Source organism: Dendropsophus ebraccatus, chromosome 4 (assembly GCF_027789765.1).
Source record: "Dendropsophus ebraccatus isolate aDenEbr1 chromosome 4, aDenEbr1.pat, whole genome shotgun sequence".
NCBI lineage: Eukaryota > Metazoa > Chordata > Amphibia > Anura > Hylidae > Dendropsophus > Dendropsophus ebraccatus.
This window is the reverse complement of record NC_091457.1, coordinates 90,655,808-90,676,910: the sequence shown is the minus strand read 5'-3', so window position 1 is coordinate 90,676,910 and position 21,103 is coordinate 90,655,808. Positions and strand designations below refer to the sequence as shown.

At 42.7% G+C, this 21,103-nt stretch overlaps 1 protein-coding gene across 3 annotated transcripts in view; it reads right to left on the bottom strand.

Moving 5' to 3' along the window:
* Positions 1-21,103, bottom strand: part of DPY19L3 (dpy-19 like C-mannosyltransferase 3) — a 57,583-nt gene that overhangs the window by 31,943 nt on the left and 4,537 nt on the right. For 2 of the 3 annotated variants that reach the window (XM_069968579.1, XM_069968578.1), the window contains exons 2-8: positions 19,878-20,016; positions 14,433-14,557; positions 12,002-12,092; positions 6,442-6,563; positions 3,732-3,877; positions 2,620-2,743; positions 667-801 (exon numbers count right to left, since the gene is read on the bottom strand). In XM_069968579.1, coding sequence (XP_069824680.1) covers positions 667-801; positions 2,620-2,743; positions 3,732-3,877; positions 6,442-6,563; positions 12,002-12,092; positions 14,433-14,557; positions 19,878-19,980 — 846 coding nt within the window. In that variant the 5' untranslated portion in view covers positions 19,981-20,016. The remainder of the gene's footprint in view (positions 1-666; positions 802-2,619; positions 2,744-3,731; positions 3,878-6,441; positions 6,564-12,001; positions 12,093-14,432; positions 14,558-19,877; positions 20,017-21,103) is intronic. The other variant, XM_069968580.1, reaches the window with a different exon arrangement.

Below are 21,103 nucleotides of genomic sequence, written 5' to 3'. Positions count from 1 at the left end.
GATCCTAGGGCTTTATCTTCACAGAGCGGGCAGACTGCGGGAATCAAAGGCTGATAATTTAGCTTTGTATTAAGCTAAACAAATTCCGCTTTACTCATGTCTATGTACTATAGCTAACACTACTGATATTTTCCCCCTAAGGTGGAAACTAGAATACATTTTAAGAACATCAGCTACCCCTTTATCCATCTTCAGAGGCAAAGATCTACTGAAATTGTTGGTGTACACTACACACTTAGGACGCTTCTACATAGAAAGATTATTGTGCGAAAAATCGTTACAATGTTCGAATTTAAGCAATAGTCTGTGTGTATGCAGCAACGATCAAACGACTAACGAAAATTAGTTCATACATCGTTGATCGCATCTTTTTCGATGTACGTACACAGTTTGTTCCTTATTACCACTGTTAGGATACTAGAGTATATGAATGATTGTAAACACAATCATAACTAAAGTTTATGTATTGTATTGGTGAATTATTTTAGGTAATTTGCAAAAGCGCTTGGTTGCAATTGTTTATTGTGAATCAGAAAAAACGATTGGTCTAATAGGCCCCTTTGTTACTTTGGAAAACATTAGGCCAGCACTACAGAAAAAAAATAAAAGATGATTACGTGTGCAGTTCTCTGAGGTGTAAAGCATTTAGCTGAATATTGGCCTTACCTTGTTAGTTGGTATCAAATCCAGACAATCCAGAGCAAAGAAGGCGAGACCTTGTATGAGCAGAACAAACTGGTTGAACTGCCAGGCGAGACTGAAGAGGAACGTTGAGATAAACACTACAAGAAGGGACAGTCTCTGGATAGGAACATGAAATTAAATCGACATATAAAGAGAAAGATAAAGAGAAACCAGGAAACAAATCACAAACAGCTACTGCTGAGGACTCCAGAGCTGGGAAGACAATGAGAAAAGGCAGGACGTCAATCTCAGACTTTACTAAAATTGCTCTATAGTACTCTCAGGAAGTGTTCCACTAAAGCAGGTTAGTGCATTCTCTGCATTGTGAAGCATGGTAAATAACGGTAGCTTGACTTCAGTTTAAGGCTATGTGCACACACTGTTAAAATTGAGTGGATGGCCACAATTTAATTGTAAATAAATAATTGTCGTTATTTTAAAACAATGGCCAGTGTTTTGAAATAGCAGCCATTATTTGCTGTTAAATAACGGCCATCCACTAAATTTCAACAGTGTGAGAACATAGCCTTTCTGTGTTTTTAATACACTCCTGGTTTTGGTTGAAAAATATTGATCAAAATACTGAGCACAAATACTGTGTGTGAACATAGCCTAAAAGAGGTGTCACGTTTAGATAACCTATTTTATATTCTGTATAAAGGAACTGTAAGTTAATATAGGGGAGCTCTCTGTTTAGGAGCCTCATCTCTGAGTGGAGAGCCATCACAAAAAGCATCTCTCTTGCTCCAGAGGAACTGACCTGAATTATCCAGACCACCCATCCATTAGAAAGAGCACTGTGCAATGCTCTCTCCCCCCCTGTGGTAGTGCTGCAGTGAAGCTGCACAATTACTACCACCTATCTTCACTGATTCCAGTTGATTTCTGAGGGTCCCACAAGGGAATATTGTCAAAGGAACTCTTCTAACAAGTAGGTAATGTCCAAAGCAGAGAACACCTTCAAAAAATTTTGCACACATGATAAACCTTGCAAAAGGCTCCCTCTGCTTACTCCTGTGGCTTTTTAATGTCTCTGCTGGTCTGTGGTTAAACTGCAGTATAGTGATGTATTGTCCATGCTGGTGACACATGACAACAGCCACAATGTCATTGTCCGCAAAAAACAAACAAACATAGGTGCAATGCAAAAGTTTTTTTTTCTTCTCCAGATTGAATGAAAGCCGTTACTGGTGGACAAGTGACTAGGCAACTATCTTAACACATATGGAAACAACTGACTGACTTATTAATTCCTTATTGGTCAGATAAATATAGCATTCCAATGTGCCATCAATGTCTCTTCTGGGAAAAATATCTCTATTGCTTAAGTCTATATGTGTTTGTTCTATGAAGTTGCTGAGGCATGAGCAATCTGTTGGTCTGTTAGGTCATATTAACCATGGATCTATAAGACTACCTGAAAATGATGGATGACAACCTGGGCTACATCTACAAAAAGAGGCCATTACATTTTACCCATTGGGACCATAATCTGTCAGGCATCCTAGGCATTTAACCCTGATGTAAATTCTATTGAAGCATCATGATATCACTTCCATGTGCAGAATGCTGCCACTTATTCAATGAATTACTAAGACAGAAGACTGCAGTACAGTGTATTAGTGCAGGCATCATATGTAACATGACAGAGAGATGTTTCCTATGGTTAGCTGCGTTTGTAAATAAGTATATGTTATGTGTTGCAAATAATCACTGGGGGCTGTAGTGCTGGAATCCCCACCCATCAGCTGAATGTGGACCAGAAGCCCTGTTACCTCCTCACAGCACAAATGCAATGTGGAGAAGTTTGAATGGAGCAACGTAGTGATTAATAAAAGGTCCCAGTCGTGGTGTCCCACTACAGGCAAGAGGAGGCAGAGATAAATGCCAACACAAATCATCTCCCCTACAATACTGTACATGAATGACACTTACCGTTTGAAACCGTGTTAGACCAGGTCTCAGGAAATAGGATATTCCTGCTATCTGAACAGCAAAAAATGGGAGAGCCCAGTTTTCTCTAAGTGGGATGGTAAATTCAACTCGGGTTGTGTCAATTCTGTCCAAACAAATTAAACAGTGAATAAGAGTAGGTCTGTTTAGAAGAGTAAGCTTCTAAACACATGGAGCAAGACTCCTTAACAGAAGTTAGACTATACAGATTGCTATTAAAGGGAGTTTTTAACGTAATTCATTGTAACCTTACATGCAGAAAGCACACAGACATGAACATATAAATTTAGTTTGGCCAAACATACATTTTATTAGTCACATTGCACTGTAACACAAGTGCCCAGCCTATTGACAGATTTCTGTCTATGTGCAGTAATAGGAAATAAAACTGTCCATCAGCTGTTCACGTCAGTTTCTTTGGCTGTCATTAGGGCTCTCATAGGGGTTGTCACCTAGCTTTCCTAAAGTCTTGAATAACAAATGCTGTGGGAATGTCACAAATATCTAAAGTTGTAATGTAATTTTGGGTTGTGTTCACACTATGGAATACGCATAGAGACTTCAAGCAGATTCCGCCGCGTGGCCTCCGCTTAAAGTTCCGCCTATCCCACAGACTTAATGATATTTGCTGGTGAATAAGGCCTCTGCCCAAATAATTGACATGTCAGCTCTTTGGGTGGACGACGTAATTCGCCAGTGAACATGAACGAGTCTACGGGACGGGCGGAACTTCAAGCAGAGGCTGCACGGCAGAATCAGCTTTAAGTCTCTGTGCGTATTCTGTAGTGGGAATATACTCTTATTGCCGTCAATACATATCAGACTCTTACATTAAAGAGCTTGAACACTTGCTATTCAAAGTAAATAAAACTGTGAAAAGTTTTACTAAGACTATGAGAAAAAACTGCCTCCTGTTTCTAAGCTTAGAAAGTTTTGCATAAAACTCATCAGTGTGCTTAGAAGCCAAGTCATAACACTATGCGCTGCAGCTGTTCTATATAGTTAAACACATGGCTTCTGCTAACCGTAGACAAGAAGAGCAGACAATCATCAGCCAGACGTTTATGACTTTAACGCACCGAGCTGAACCTTACCTGTTAACAATGTACCATAAAGCTGCTAATGATCCAGAAAGCCACGTCCCACTGAGCAGCCAGCTGTTAATATAGAGAGCTGCTACATACACCGTCTGAAGGCCGAAGAGCGTGTAAATGTACAAGTACACCGGCTCCAGGTAACTCTGCCAGACATAAAATTCATACAAAAAACAAGCGTAAATGAGTCTCTGGTTATATAATCCTCTTTACAGCATACTAGTTTTAGCATCTCAATAAGAAGCACTGAGAATTTCTGTTAACACACTTACTGTGTATGGTAAGTATAGAAAATTGCTTTATGGATAGCCCAATTCTTTATGGCTTGTTTATTTTGAGAATTAGCGATAGTCATAAAGGAGTTATCTGACTTTTCCACCTATTCCCCAGATGGGCCATCAATATCAGATTGACAGGGTTCCAATACCCACCAGTCAGCTATTTGAAGATATTGTATTGCTCATGTAAGTGCTGCAGCTTCCTTAATGTTTACTGCTGGTCATCCTGCAAATACTGTATTTTTAGCAATACTAGAGCAAGGAACTGCAGTATTGACTCCTTCAAGTAAAATGGGAATATGTAATAGTTCCTTGCGCCATTGCTACTAATAATATGGCAACAGCAGGACAGGCAGCAATAAACATTTAAGAGGCCACGTCCTGGTCCGACCATGGCCGCAATAATCCAGCAGAGCCCATCACGGGGTTAACATGCAATTCACAGGTGATTGTCACCTGAAATAGACAAAAAAATTAGCCATTGTCGCTGACTACTATGGGCAGCTTTACATCTTAAAATTAAAGCGTTGGGCTGGGGTTTTTGAAAGCATAATATACATGCGTTTTTGCATCTATATTTTAAGTCCCTGTCTGACTTCAAGTCTGGTTACCTGAACCGACAGCCGTCAGTTCAAGTCAACAGACCCTCAGTTGGGCCAGAAATCATGGACATGATAAAGAGTGGTAACCTTCTCAACATGCATCCATGTGTCGGTTTATCAGCAGAGAAGCTAGTCTGCATCCACACTCTGAGCACAGGAAAAGCAGACACAGATATCATGCATACGCTTAAAGAGTGGGAAAGAAGAGAAGATGCCGATGGACTGTGCAAGGTCAAGGTGGGTAATGATGTTTTTATTTTTTTTATATTACAGAGGGGCATGCCTACATGGGGGTCTACCAGAATAGAGTGGCCTAATTGCTAAAAGTGGGCATAGAAGGACCTGTCTACTATATGGGGGCACAGAGGTACCCCATATAGTATTGGGCACAGTGGTTTTATACTAAATGAGCTGAAGCAAGCAATCTAAAATCTTTCTCTACAAAATTCTGCAGAGAAGGATCGTGGCCTGGGCCAGATGCAAAATAAAAATAAATGTAAAGGAATTTGATCAAAGAAAACATCAACTGAAGAGTCAATTAATATAGATGTAATTTTTTGTTTGGTCTGCACAGTCTGTGTACATCTGGTATCTGCCAATATATAGTCACTGTACAGGGCAATGTTGGTCTTAGTATAGTATGAGATTTTATTCAGTAACAGTATAGTAGTACTAGTTAGAGTGTGGTAATAGTTTGAAAGTATTATCTATCCCTTGAATACTGCTATTATTGGTAATACTGACCCCACTGTAATCTAAAGAAGCAGCGAATAAACCTAGAGTGCAAGGTGAACTGCACTGCAGGTTTTATACCCCATGTATAAAACCATTGTCACCCACTGATGACAGCAGGTGCCCAACATTTACATTTAGTATCAGTGGTTTCTGCTGTTTTACTGCCGTTATGTTAGTTGTACTGTGATAATGCCCACTAAAGGTACTTTTGCTCAAGGACCCGCATAAACATGGAGCCAGCCCTTTGCTTATCAGCATATATAAAGAGTTTGCCTAAATGCTTCAGTCAGCATTAACAGCAGAAGGTTGACACGTATGCACATAAACAGAGAATGCACTACATTACCATAGATTGGTAGAAACACAGCACTTTATTAATGATCCATTAAAAAGTATCTTTTTTATTTACTCTATTGAGAAATATTTGTGTGAAAATAGCTTGAGAGAGATTTATACTGCTGACCTTCTTAAATTACAGAGCATTGTCTTAGCTGGATATATTAAAGAGGTATTCCAAGAAAATCCAAGAAAAGTGGAGATCGCAGGGGTCTGACCTTTGGTGCCCCCGCCGATCTCCGTATCGGGACTCTGGCTTCTATATACTTAACAGAGCCATGGTCTGGCATATGACCCACTGCACTATTTATTCCCATGGAACCAACAGAAAAAGCAGAGTACAGTGCTTTTTTGGTGAACTCTGCTCTTTCCGTCGTTCCATAGGAATGAATAGAGACAATGGTCTTGTGCTATACCCACGACTCTATTTATAATACAGAAGCTGGGGGCCCAATGCGGAGATCGACGGGGGTACAGAGTTCAGACCGCAATCTCCTACTTTTCCCCTATCCTGTCCATAGGGGAAAAGTTGATTTTCTTCCAATACCCCCTTTCTTGGAATACCCTCCTAAAGCAGATTCTCAGTTGTGAGAATTAAGTGTGTAACTCTGGGAACCCCATCAATCCTAAGGATAAAGTGGCCAAAGTGCTAATTCAGCTGGGTCTCCTTTTCTCTTCAGAGTGGTTCTTCAGTCACGTGACTGCACAGGGAACAACAAATGAACGGTTGTGGTCGCACAGTTTCAGCTTTTCACTTACCCACAAGTTGAGGACCCTAAAGATCACTGCAAGGAGAACTTCCTGGTATACATTCATTCTTTCCAGGATATTAATTGTTCTTAATGACTCAGTTTTATTGTCATAGATCAAGTCAGTGATACCTGAAAATTACACACAGTGCAACATTATGGTTCATAATAATATTTAAAACACAGACAATGTATATTAGCAAGTGTATTGTTTGATGTCAAGCACGCCTATTTAACAAAAATAGTCCTAACTTTTGTTAGGTTATAGGAAATGCAAAAGAAAGCAATTTTGTAGATGGCTGCCATTTGTAAAATTGCTCTCTTTTGAAGATTGGCCCCTTCCTCCCTCCATACTGTTGTCAGCTTCTTGTCTCGGTTCACAACCACCACCGCTCTCAGCTCTGAGAGTGGTGGTGGGCTGAGATGCCAGTCGGGTGGTCTGGCCCTTGGGAAGCGGTACATATACTTTATCCCCCCCCCCTCCTGCTAAGCTCAAATTCTGTACCTTAGACTACATTCACACGTCCACAATTCTGTCTGCAACTACAGACCCAGGCTTGCAGACAGCATTGTGTGTCTCCATAGCAGTCAGCAATTTATGGACCACTATATTCTAGACAGTGACCTGTGCCGCAGTTGCAAATTCACACTAGAACATGTCTAGAACACTAGAACTATTTGTTTGCAGCACAGATCACTGCCTATTCACGGATCCTCAAAAGTTATGGATGTGTGAAGTTTATAGGTACATTGAAATCAATGGCGGAAATTTATCTAAAATAAGGATTTAGCGCTTATTTTTAGGTAAATAATTAGATTGTTCGCTCTTTTTTGTCTAAGCTCTATTTATGAACCAGTATTCGACGGGCGAACATTTTTTTTTTTTTTACAATTGTAATATTTATTGAATTTTCAATTAAGGAATACATATAACAATACAGACTGGATAAGATACAAATAAAAACAGCAGAACATTGTTATAGTGCATAATACAGAAGGCAGTAACGTGGCCCAGCCGGTAACCCGGGGCAGGCATGAGAAAGAAACGTTATATATTGTAGAAAGAAAGACTTCCGGAACCCTGGTCAGGATTCATGAAAACAATATCTGCTTAAAACGGGCCAACAGGCCATAATATTCCAGTAACTTGAGGACACAGGACAGGACGAAGACTTAGTATAGGGGAGGACATAGGGTATGGGAGAGGGAAGAGAGGAGGGGAAAGACAACAAAGCCAGGGAACATACAACAAGGGGAGGGAGTCTAGGATGTACCGCTGGTGGATGCAGAAGGAGAGCAATATGAATCCCATGGAGACCAAATAGAGTCAAAAGACATCTAGCCTGTTGTTTAGAGATGCCGTGAGGCGCTCAAGGGAATGTAGCTCCCGGACTTTGGCTCTGAAGTGCTGGATGGAAGGAGGAACAGTTTGCTTCCAACATTTAGCAATTAGGGACTTTGCGTCGGTCAGGAGGACCAATAATAATTTGCCTGCTTTTTCCGAAGTGTTTTAGAGAAAAGATTGAGAAGGCAAAGGCCCGGTTCTCTAGGAAGCATGACACCAAGGACAACCGAGGACACCTCACAAACCTCCGACCAGAAGGGCCGCACAAGCTTGCATTCCCAAAAAATATGAAATTGGGAGCCTAGCACTCTAGTGCACCTCCAACATAGTGGACACACCGAGGGAATGAGCTTGTGGAGCAACTCTGGCGTGTGGTACCAGAACATCAACACCTTATAGTGGGATTTTTTTATAGGTCGTACATATTGAGGAGGTGGCAGCTCTATCCCAGATAGTATTCCAGCACTCTGGAGGTAGTGTCCTTCCCAGTAGTGTCTCCCATTTAGTCATGTATGAGTGTCTCACCTGGGTGCCCTCAGCAGGTGAACCAAGGATACGATAAATGTCGGAGATTGGGTGTCGGAGGCCAGAGGTCGAAGTCCCCGTTCTAACCAGTTGCTCGAAGGCAGAAGGTTTAGAAACTGTGAGGGCTCCCAGACGAGACACCATAAAATGACGAAGCTGGAGATACATAAAGTGTTCCGAAGATGGGAGAGCATGTTTATCAGCTAACTTATCAAAAGGGAAGAGCGTACGGGTCAAGGGATCAACAATGTCTGCAAATTGAAAGAGTTTCTTAGATCCCCACAGTTTAACAGTTTGGGACTGGAGACCCGGTGAAAAATTCGGAGAAAGTAGAAAAGAGTTTAATGGAGAGGCAGAAGAAGTAAGCCCAAACTTGGCAGAACAGGAGGACCAAACATGGAGGGTGAAACGGATAGGGCCCAATAGTGAGAGATGTGAACAGCTAGGCGGTGACGTGTGCCATAGGAAAGAGTTAGGGTGAAAGGGAGCTAACCATATCTTTTCTATTTCGATCCACTTCTTGTAGGCCAAATATTTATACCATGCCTAATTTGGCATAAGTGGGTCGCCCAATAATAGTGAAGGAGGTTAGGAACAGCCAGTCCTCCTTGGGACTTGCTGCTCATCATGACCGAGTTGGGGATGCGATGTCTCTTGGAAGCCCAAATAAACTTGAAAACTGCTCTTTGGATACTGCGTAGCTCAGAGAGAGGAATACGGACCGGGAGTGTCTCAAAGTAGTACAAAAGTTTGGGGAGGATAGTCATTTTCACCGCCGCCACTCGGCCTAGAAGCGAAATGTATTGGGACGACCATTTAGACATAAGGGTCCGGATATCCCGGAAGAGTGCGGGGTAGTTGGCCAGATATAGGGATGAATAGGAGGGAGTGAGACGGACACCTAGGTACCTTACGAGGACGAGGTCCACTTAAATTTGAAACCAGAACTAAGCTGGGCTACTAGGGGGCCGGGCAGGTTAAGGGCCATGGCTTCAGACTTGGAGGTGTTGACTTTGTACCCAGACAAGTGACCATATTTACTAAGTAGGGCACGTATACGGGTTTGGTAAGGAAGTGAGCGGGTCGGACAGGGTGAGGAGGACATCATCAGCAAATAACATGATTTTAAACTCTTTGCCTCTAACCGAGACACCCCTGATGTCCGGACAATCTCGAATCGCAGCCGCCAGGGGCTCTATGCAAAGGATAAAGAGTAAGGGTGATAGAGGGCACCCCTGGCAAGTGCCATTCCGAAGGGAAAAAGTCTCGGACATCATATGGGGAAATTTAAGTGCCGCCGTGGGACTGGTGTACAAGGCACGGATCGTCGTGAGGAAGGGCCCAGTAAAGCCGAAGCGCTCTAATGTCTCAAACATGAAAGGCCATCCAAGGCGATCAAAGGCTGAACACAAGGGCACTCCCCTCCTGTTGATTAACCACATCAATGAGGTCAATAGACAGGCGAACATTTTTTAGATGCAATTTTTTTTAATCAGCTTGTTTTGAGTATTCACCCAATAATTAGCATAATCCGGGATTTGTGCATTTTTTAAAAATAGCACAAACTGGTCAATACTAGGTCAATTTGTTTTTGTATTTTTTGAAATATTCTATTCCAATATTTTGTTAAATTAGTCTTATTCAACTGGGTAAAAAATTGACAAATACCCTGTAGAAAAATCGCGCGTTTTAAAGTCATTAATAAGTGTGCCCCTAATTCTTTGGAATTACCTATATGGCTGTATATATGACAATCAAACAACATTTTATTAGTAATCTAAGTCAGGTCATGGTTTTATTGAGCAGACTGGATTAATATTCATAGTGCAACAAAAATAAAGTAAACCCCACTACCAAATGTTTCTTCTAGCTGCAAAAAGGATTTGCATAATGTGAAGAAGGAATTTTGGAACAGTCTCCTCCGAAAATGTGTTTTAGTTGAATTAATTGTGTGCTTTGGGTCACTCACTGCCTTGTTTAGTCACCCAACATTTCTTAAAGGGAACCAATCAGCAAAAAACGTGCCAATAAAAAATGCCAATACAGCTCCTAAAACCTGCCTGCGAAAGTATTTTAATTACCTCCCTCACTGTAAACAAACTCTGTCCAACTTGGCATCCGGGCGGTTCCTGGGGCTTTATTACAGCCCTGCATCCTTCCTGCGTCACACAGAGGCCGGCCTAGCCTCTGTGTGACGTAAGAAGGATGCAGGCTATTGGGTAAGGGCCCTATTCCACCGGACGATTATCGTTCGCATAATCGTTAGCAATTAACGATCTCAAACGACCGCTATTGCGAAAGACCTGAAAACGTTCACTCATTTCCATGGAAAGATAAGATTTGCGAACGTTTTGCGAATGAACAACGATAGAATTAGGTCCAGGCCTTATAAAGCGGTCAACGATTTCTCGTTCGGTCGTTAATCGTTAACTGCATTTCAACCGAACGATTATAGTTTAGATTCAAACGATTTAACAATAATCTGAACGATAATCGTTCGGTGGAATAAGGCCCCAAGTGTGAAACAGACTCACCAGCCACAGGGTATGTACCAGTCTCAGCTCCTATCTGCAGCTGATAGCTTTAGGCACAGACTAGCATCAGAGCTAGCTCCAATGTTAGTTATTTAGCCTAGCTCCAATGTTGGCAGTCATCTTCAATCTCCAGCTGTTGGTCAGGAAAACCTATTTACACTATAACCAAACTTTCTAAATATATGCTTCTGCTACTGCAGAGACAACATGACTGTACTCCAGTGTCCATACTAAACAGTGCAAGTCTACTGTTTTCCATGAGATAAGAGGTATTTAAGAGCAGTATGTGAAGATAGCAGTCTTCCAAATGACTGTATGTTTCTGCTCATCTTTCTACAAGATGTGACTTATCAATTTGACTTTATAGCCAATAATCATTACTAGAGTTCTAATGCCCTTTTAAAGGGAACCTGTCACCCCCCGTGCCGGGGTGACAGGTTCCCGACCCCCCGTTAGAGACCCCTATACTTACCTCATCGCGCCGGGTCCCGCTTCTGAAGATGGTCGGGTCCCGGAGATCTCAGCCGCCGCAGCTTGGCGCGCGCGCTGAGAGATGAGTCCAACACCCATAGAGAATGACAGGAGAGTCCAGCGCTCCGTCATTCTCTATGAGCGTTGGACTCATCTCTCAGCGCGCGCCGGGCTGCGGCGGCTGAGATCTCCGGGACCCGACCATCTTCAGAAGCGGGACCCGGCGCGATGAGGTGAGTATAGGGGTCTCTAACGGGGGGTCGGGAACCTGTCACCCCGGCACGGGGGGGGTGACAGGTTCCCTTTAAAGACAGAAAACTGACTGAACACAGTGCAATGTACAATACAGAGGGAAATGCCCTGAAAGTTCCAGCCATGCATTTCCAGCTTCAAAAGACTTCTCTTAACCTTTGCACACTTGCCTTTTATAGCTGAGAACATGTGTCTAGCAGTGAACATCTGCTGGCTTAACAATCATCTGCTTCCATCTTGGGATCCCACTGACTAAGTGCGCACCTAATGATTAATTAATTATTGCCCGGTGCACTGGGGCCTCCGCATGGAAGTCATGGCATGTGAAGTAAGTAGGTTAGGCCTCCTTCATCATTCACAATTCTATTTATTCTATTTGTGCAGTTTTGTAAGTCCCTGACCCATAAAGGTAGCCGTCAGTGGCATTCAAAGAATGTCCATACCTTGTGTGATGGACGGGGCGTAAACCATTTGCTTGTAGTATGAATAATACAAGCCGCATTCAGTCCTGAAGGAGATTTCTCTCTCAACTTCCTGTGAAGACATAAAATGACAGAGGGTTATCGGATGCTGACAATCTACAGGTATTGTACTACACTAACCTAATGTAACAATAAGACTGAGCCCATGCGCTAAAATGCAGAACTTGATTTTGGTGTTAATTTTACTGTACCAATTGCAAAAGATTAATTCTGTTGTATAAATTCACAAGTGAATGCAGCAAATTAAAAATCTGCGGTATGCCCTGAATCTTGTGCTTTTTATCCACATGTATTGTACCGTACACTGCTGCTGCTTCTGTGTGCGATACATACCGATTATTTGATCTTCTAATATACATGTTGATGTATCAAGTTTTAACATACCAACAATATTAAAACTCACCACAAGAGGGCTCTTGTGACTTAATTTCACCCTACAGTAACTGATGCTTCATGGTTAGTGGTTACAATATACATAGAAATAAGATTGTGTTTTCACCATTGTTTACTTATTAAGGTGTATTCTTATCTGAACTAATAGTTAATCTCGTAAGACTCATCAAGTTAAACATTTTTTGCAAATACATTAAATTTAGCAGACTTGCCACCTTCTCCTGATATGCTGCCCTTTCCATCCCATGGCTGACATATCATTGTCTAGGTTACCAACCACCAATCTGCTCTAAAAGCATTGATCTAGCTGGTGTAAATAAAGATATAATATAGATGTACTGTATAGAGATATAGGGGGAGATTTATCAAAGGGTCCAAAATGTAGACTGGTGTAAACTGCCCACAGCAACCAATCACAGCTCAGCTTTCAGCTCTGGTAAAATGAAAGCTGAGCTGTGATTGGTTGCTGTGGACAGTTTATACCAGTGTATATTTTACACCCTTTGATAAATCTGGGCCATAGAGTATATATGTATAATATTTATAAATAGGTATGCTATATGGCATATCAGGACAACGAGCTGGTCAACAATGGAGGGATAATAGCAGGAGAAGGAGGCAAGTTTGCTTGATATATATATTTTCAAAAATATTTAACTTGACAAGCCCTACACGTATAACTATATAATCCAAGATGGGATTACCCCTTTAAAAAGGTTGCCTGAGCAAAAGCAATATTTACTCAGAGACTAGGAATTGTATAAAAATAACAGACATATTAAAACCGCTTCGCCCAGTCCCCTGTAGCTGTCACACAAACATTCATGGTCCTCGACTTGTCTCTGTTCCTGTTTGAATAATTTTTATTGGGATTTATATTACAGAGACAATATATATGTCAGATAAGAAAATATAAACAATAAGCAATTTCCATTGTATAAATCGTGCATCTGTACCAAGTACAACGTATTGCAGTGGCCGAAATTGAGATGCATAGGTGTGCAATAAAAAAAAAAAAAAAGAAAGGAACAAAAACAGGTAAATACAAAGAAGTTAAACAATAACTTCAAGACTTCAGTATGAACATGGCATCATCTCTCTGGGAAAGTTTAGATTCACTACTTGGATTAGAGGATAATATTTACTAACTACCCTGTTAGTATATATGTACAAACTACCCTGATTTCAACATCAACAAGTCTGTCTGGGATTACATGAAGAGACAGAAGATCTGTGATTAGTTTTCCAGGATATTTGGGACAATCTCCCTTTTGAGTTCCTAAAGAAACCGTGTGCAAGTTACCTTGGGATTCTGATGCCCACTTAGCATGGTAATCTGAAAGAACCTTATTAAAATGAGAAGTATAGGGTCGGACATTATTTTCAAAAGAGCTGGGGAGGAGGTGGCTGAGCATAACAACATGCACCTACCTCCCTGGCTCCAGCGCAGGGTTCCGCTGTCCTCTGCTCTGGTTCCTGGTCGCAGCGGGGACCCGGGTCGAGACATGTCTGCACCACTCAGCGCCCGAGGTGGGACCCTGCTATGTTCAGCCAACTCCTCCCCAGCTCTTTTGGCCAAAAAAAAAAAAAAAAGTCCAACCCCAGACTTCTTCTTTTCTTCTTTAAAGGAAACATGTCCCCCTGACCGCCTCTCCGGTGAAGCCCCTTATACTTACCCCTTCCTCGAAGCCCCGGACCCTGTCTCCCCACCAAGAAATACCCGTCAGAGGCCGTGCGCGCGCTCACCAGAGATGAGTCCGACGCCCATAGAGAATGACTGGTCCAGTCATTTTCTATTTGTGTCGAACTCATCTCTGGTGAGCGCGTGCGTGGCTTCCGACGGGGACTTCTCGGTGGCGGGACGGGGTCCCAGACATCAAGAGGGGTTCCACCGGGGGGATCGGGCGGGCTTCACCCCGGCTGCCGGGGTGACAGGCTCCCTTTAAGTAGGATAATGTATTAGTCTTCTACAGATTGTCGGTCTAACACTGTGAAGTACCTTAATGCTGGAAAACCACAAGTCATTCTCATGGAGTGTAGCAACATAATATGAAGTGAGGAGACCAAGACATAGTGCAAGTGAAACTCCTACAATATAACACAGTAGGCTCCATGTTGAGGGCCCTGTAAAGAGAGAGGAATATAGAAAGGGAAGAGATATATGGTTATTGCATTCTGCCAAACATCTCATTGCCCCTTATAAACTTATTTCTTTTACTGAGTCACTCATACACTTGTAAGATGTGCTGTGGTGTGTGTGGTGGTATGCAGACACTTACAATTCTCCATGCCCACACCACCAGTATCTGCCCAAAATGAATAAAACTTGAACATATACCTGTCATAAAAAGCAACTTTGCTTATTTGGATAGGGGCATCAATATCTAACATTTTTGTAATTCAAATTTCTAACATTGGCCACTAGGTGTCACACTTTTTGCCCTGCCTGTTGGCAATAAATTTGTCTAAGCCAACTGCAGGGCTTGGACAAACTACAGTAAGTGGGACATTCAGAGCTCTGTGCTCTCCTGTGCTGTCAATTACAGTGCTGTGAGCCCAGCAGTAAACTTCTTATAGAAAATCAGGTGAGCAGCTTTCAAAGACAACTGGAAAGGTCACTTTTGTTTTTGTTTTATGGCTTTCACATACTTCTCAGTCATGTCTATCTTGATGCTCAATTTATCTGCAATTTATTAGCAACTGCAAAATTTGCTGTAAAATAACACAATTTTTACAGTGATATCGCAATTCTGGAGCAAAATGGTATTCTGTTTCTCAGACTTTAGTAATTATGTTAAAATAACACCAGTTTTGTGGCAAAATTTTCAAAATTGTGTTATTTTAAAAGTAATTATGAAAGCTGTGGTGCAATATTGGCATTATTGTACTGCAAATTTTGCAATTGTAGTTAAATTTTGCACCAAACACGAAAAAAAAAAAAAAAAACACAAAACACAGCAACAAAAAAATGTGATCTTCCAGTGATCTTTGTAAGCTGCTCACTTGACCTTTTATAAAGTAGTCTGCTGCTGGGCTCACTGCACTGTGATTGACAGCACAGAGCTCTGAATGTCCCAACCACTTTACTTCCTGAATTTTGTCTAAGGCTGCATTCCCACGTTCCGTGATCCTGACGGATCACGGACGTGGAATGCATGTACCGGAGTCCCCCCGTGCCCGGACAGTATCTGTAATTAAATGCTGGGAGCGGGGGAGACTGTATTCATAAGCGCCGCGCTGTAATGAATCAGTGCGGTACATGCATTCCACGTCCGTGATCCGTCAGGATCACGGAACGTGGGAATGCAGCCTTAGCCCTGCAGTTGTCATAGATGTCAATGTGTATTTACAACAGGCTGAGATGCTAAAACAGAGACACCTAGTGGTTAAAATCATAAACTTTAAATTACACAGAGAAAACATTTTCTTTTTAAATAACGTCAATTACAAATATTATAGAAATAAATGCCTCTATCAAAAAATGCAAATTTGTTAATAATAATCATGCCCATTTAAAGGGGAATTTCAACCAAAAGCATTTATCACTTACCCACATGGCAGTAAGGGGGACCTCAGCCAATACAGCCCCACCCTCAGAACAGCAGCAGCTAGATGGACTCTGAATGTAACTGGTTATTTTTGTCAATGCTATGAGAATGGCATGACACATAATATAGGAACTGTTACTTTTTCAGAGTTAAAATGGTTTAACTTTATTTCAGTGTTACTTTCACCTATAATAATTTTTGACATGTCATTAGACATGTCAAAAGACACTGACTGCACCATGTCCCACCCTGAGACCTGCTGCAATCCCAAGATACAGTCGGTGCACAACATAGCACCTCTCATCTAGGGTCTCAATCAAATCTGACTAATTCACTCCACAGACTACAATAAAAGACCAATGCATCAGATTAGATTGAGAGTACTTGGGGATCACAGCTGTACATATAACCTACAATTAAATTATGCTGGACAAGTAAACACCAATATTTATTAATTCCAAAAAGAAGAATATACAATCAAAAATTCGTCATCCAGGGGAAAATGCAGCGGTGTGTTTGCAGGGCATGCGATTTTCACGGGTAGATATTTTGCTATATTAGAGGTGGTGTTGGAATGTTTCCTAATGTGATATAGTGGATTATAGTATGTAAGCACTTGCTTGTACACTTGTCAGAATATATTACATGTCAGATTTGGGATATGTTGTGTATGAGGAATTCCCAGCAACCTGTTTATACACACACACACACGATTGTGTTATTGCCCTGTGCGCATCCAATGTTTTTGTACCACTTCTCTGTTTGTTAATAGATTTTATTGTATATTCTTCTTTTTGAAATTAATAAAGTATTATATTGTGAATATTGGTAATTAATTGTGCAGCATAACTTAATTGTAGGTTATACATATTGTTTATGTGCATACAGCGGCCATACTTTACATTGTAGTGAATGGTTACTTGATTTGCGGGCACACCCAACGGTGCCCGCAATTTAATTGTAATAAGATAAAGTTTCTGCAGCCTACACAGCAATGTCGGCTGCAGGAACGAGCGGAACGCCGCCTGGCAGTATGCTATGCAACAGACTGTGTTATACATTGTGTGAACCTAGCCATAGAGGCAGATTTAGCAAAGGGTGTAAAATATACACTGGTGCCCACAGCAACCAATAACAGCTCAGCTTTCAACTCTGGTGAAATGAAAGAGGAGTTGTGATTGGTTGCTGTGGGCAGTTTACACCAGTGTATTTTTTACACCCTTCGATAAATCTGGGCCATCGTGTGCACACCCAATGAATCCTTTACATACAAAACAATTAATGACTTGTCAAGTTATGTCACAAAAAAGGCTAAAACGAGATTTACAAAGACTTCTTTTCACATGCAAACTGTTTAGATGAGTAGAATTCCAAGTCATTTTCCTTCTCTTCAAAAAGGGTGGATAGGGGATAACTAGTGGATTGTTGGGGGTCTGACCACTGCTTCTCTATTCATTCAGGAAACAGTTGTTCTCTGTTCTCACGATCATTGATCAGACAGGGATCCCAGTGGTCATCTAATATGCTGTCCATATGGAATAACTTTTGTTAAGGGTGCGTTTACACATACAGGATCCGCAGCAGATTTGATGCGGTGTTCAGTTATTTAGATGAAATCTGCTGCGGATTCGGTACGTGTGAACGTACCCTAATGAGTACCCCTATAAGTAATTTATGTACACAGTGACTCCACCTGCAGAATAATGACTGCAAATCTAAGGTATATAATAGCCTGTAACTCAGGATCAGAACAGTTAAATTAATGTGTATACTAAAGGACTTTTATGCAGATTATTTTGTAAACTAGTGTCCAGAAGTGAAGTTAAACTAGGGCTGGGCGATATTGGCCTAAATCAATATCGCGGTTTATGGCGGTTGTAGCTGCGGTAACGATAATTGAACGATAATTATGACACGCCCCTTTTTTGCAAACCACACCCACTTGCTATGCCAAACGAGCAATATTTTGATTAAAAAAAGTAAAAAAAATAAAAGTAATGTCGTCATTATTAGGGGGTCTCAGCAGAGACCTGGACGTGTATCTACAGGGGGTTACATAGGGAAAGGGGTGTATGACTGTAAAGGGAGGGGCAGATATAGGGTGTATTACTATATAGGGGGGCTGATAGCAGTGTATGTCTATATGGGGGGCTGATAGTGTATGACTATACAGGGGGCATGGACAGGGGTGTATGATATACAGGGGGGTGGATAGGGGTGTATGACTACAGGGGGGATGATAGCAGTGTATGTGTATACGGGGGCTGATAGCAGTGTATGACTATACAGGGGGGACGGACGGGTGTATGATATACGGGGGGCAGATAGGGGTGTATGTGTATACGGGGGCTGATAGCAGTGTATGACTATACAGGGGGGACGGATGGGTGTATGACTACAGGGGGGCTGATAGTGTATGACTATACAGGGAGGACGGACAGGGGTGTATGACTATACAGGGAGGACGGACAGGGGTGTATGACTACAGGGGGGCTGATAGCAGTGTATGTCTATACGGGGAGGACGGACAGGGGTGTATGACTACAGGGGGTCTGATAGCAGTGTATGTCTATACGGGGGGCTGATAGCAGTGTAAGTCTATACAGGGGGGGCTGATAGCAGTATATGACTAAACGGGGGCTGATAGGGGTGTATGACTATACGGGGGGCGGATAGGGGTGTGTGTTTATACGGGGGGCTGATAGCAGTGTATGTCTATACGGGCGGATAGGGGTGTATGACTATACGGGGGAGCTGATAGCAGTGTATTACTATACGGGGCGGATAGGGGTGTATGACTATACGGGGGCTGATAGGGGTGTATGACTATACGGGGGCTGATAGGGGTGTATGACTATACGGGGGCTGATAGAGGTGTATGACTATATAGGGGGCACATAGGGATGGATGGTGGATAGGGGTGTATGACTATATAGGGGGCACATAGGGGTGGATAGGGGTGTATGACTATATAGGGGGCACATAGGGATAGATGGTGGATAGGGGTGTATGACTATAGGGGGGATGATTAGGGCTTTATTACTATATAAGGGGCACATAGGGATGAGGGTATGGGAAGTACAGTGCTGCAGCTTAGGAGGAATGAATGGGCTGCAGCAGGCAGGATGCCACACACATAACTTATAGGAGACATTGCTGTGTGCTGCAGCCCATTCATTCCTCCTAAGCTGCAGCACTGTACTGTTAATGATGCTGATGGAACTACAGTACGGCAGCCTCCCAAATGCTGCTCCTCCATATCCTGCCCGTGTCCTCCCTGCACACACAGGACAACAGGTGCAGCGCTTCCCGGTCATGTGTGTGTGGTGTGAGATCGCTCGTACGGGACTGATGCGGGGGGGGGGGGGGGGGGGGCGCTCGGACGAGACTGGGGGGCGGGGGGGGGGGGGGGTTGCGCTCGGACGGGACTGGGGGGAGGGGGGGCGCTCGGACGGGACTGGGGCGGGGGCGTTCGTACGGTACTGATCCGGGAGGGGATACTGGGACAGGTGCAGGCGCATTGGTAATGGGCGGGGGGGCGCTTGTACGGGCCGGGTGCAGGAGGATGGGGCACTCAAGACACTCTCACCACTGCTGCTCCTCCTCCACCTCCCGCTCTGATACCGGTGTCCCTGCACATAACGTGCAGCGCTCACGCCGGGCCGCACGTGTGTGTGTTGGGGGACGCTCTGACAGGGGGAAGGTACTGACAAGCCGGGACTGGAGCGGGGAGGAGGCGCTCCGACAGGTCGGACAGCTCAGACCAGGAGATAAAAATACAAAAATACCGCAGATACCGTCCTGGCCAAGTTGAGGTCGGTTAACCGACGCCAGAGACGGTATCGGTATTTTTGCGGTATACCGCCCAGCCCTAAGTTATACATACATTTACTTACCATATATACCTTTCAAATTTGGCTTTGAGGTTTTGGCAATATGGCCGCTGTTGTGGGCGTGTTCAGATGCATTAATTCTCTTCCTCTGTCGCACAGTAGTCATTGTACCAGCACCTTTTACATATTACCTGACAGATCCCTGTAATAACAGTAAATGATACAATCAAAGATATGGCAACTATGTACTGCACTGATATCTGTTTTCAGTAATACTTCATAAAGAACGAAGGCGTGCCAATAAAGGGGTTATCCAGTGCTACAAAAACATGGCCACTTTCTTGCAGAGACAACACAACTCTTGTCTCAAGTTCAGGTGCGGTTTGTAATTAAAGGGGTTATCCAGCGCTACAAAAACATGGCCACTTTCCCCCTACAGTTGTCTCCAGTTTGGGTGGGGTTTTGATACTCAGTTCTATTGAAGTAAGTGGAGCTTAATTGCAAACTGCACCTGAACTGGAGACAACAGTAGGGGGAAACGTGGCCATGTTTTTTGTAGCGCTGGATAACCCCTTTAAGCTCCATTCACTGCAATGAAACTGAGCAACAAAACCCCACCCAAGCTGGAGACAAGAGTGGGGCTGTCTCTGGAAGAAAGTGGCCATGTTTTTGTAGCGCTGGATAACCCCTTTAAGACTCTATACAAATATTCTATTCATGTAAAAAAAAAAAAAAAAAAAAAAATAGCTTCATTACTTTTTTAAAAATAAAAAACTTCTTCAAAGGTTCTCATGTTGTTTCAAGTCCTCAGTCTCAGCTTGTCTGCAAAAAGCCGGCTGTGATTGACAGGCTATTGCTCATACACAGCAGCCTGTCAGGAGCCACATGGAAAGGGACAGGCAGAGGCGCTGCTGAATACTGTGGACTCAGAGCTCCAACTAGCGCTAGATTTTAAACTATTTTATGGCTCAACAATTCCTGGACATGTTAGGAAGGCAAAAGTAGCTGCAACCATTATCCAACTATCACGCTTCATGGAGGGTCAAATTATACAAGATTTAAGGTGAATTCGAAGGCCATGTTCCCACCAAAACCAGGAGCGGATTTAAAACACAGAAAGGCTATGTTCACACACTGTTGAAACTGAGTGGATGGCCGTAATCTAATAACAAATAATTGCAGTTTTTTTAAAAAAGCAGCAATTATTTGCCAGCCATCCACTCAATTTGTGGATGTGTGTGAACATAGCCTTTCTGTGCTTTTAATTCACGCCTGGTTTGGGTTGAAAA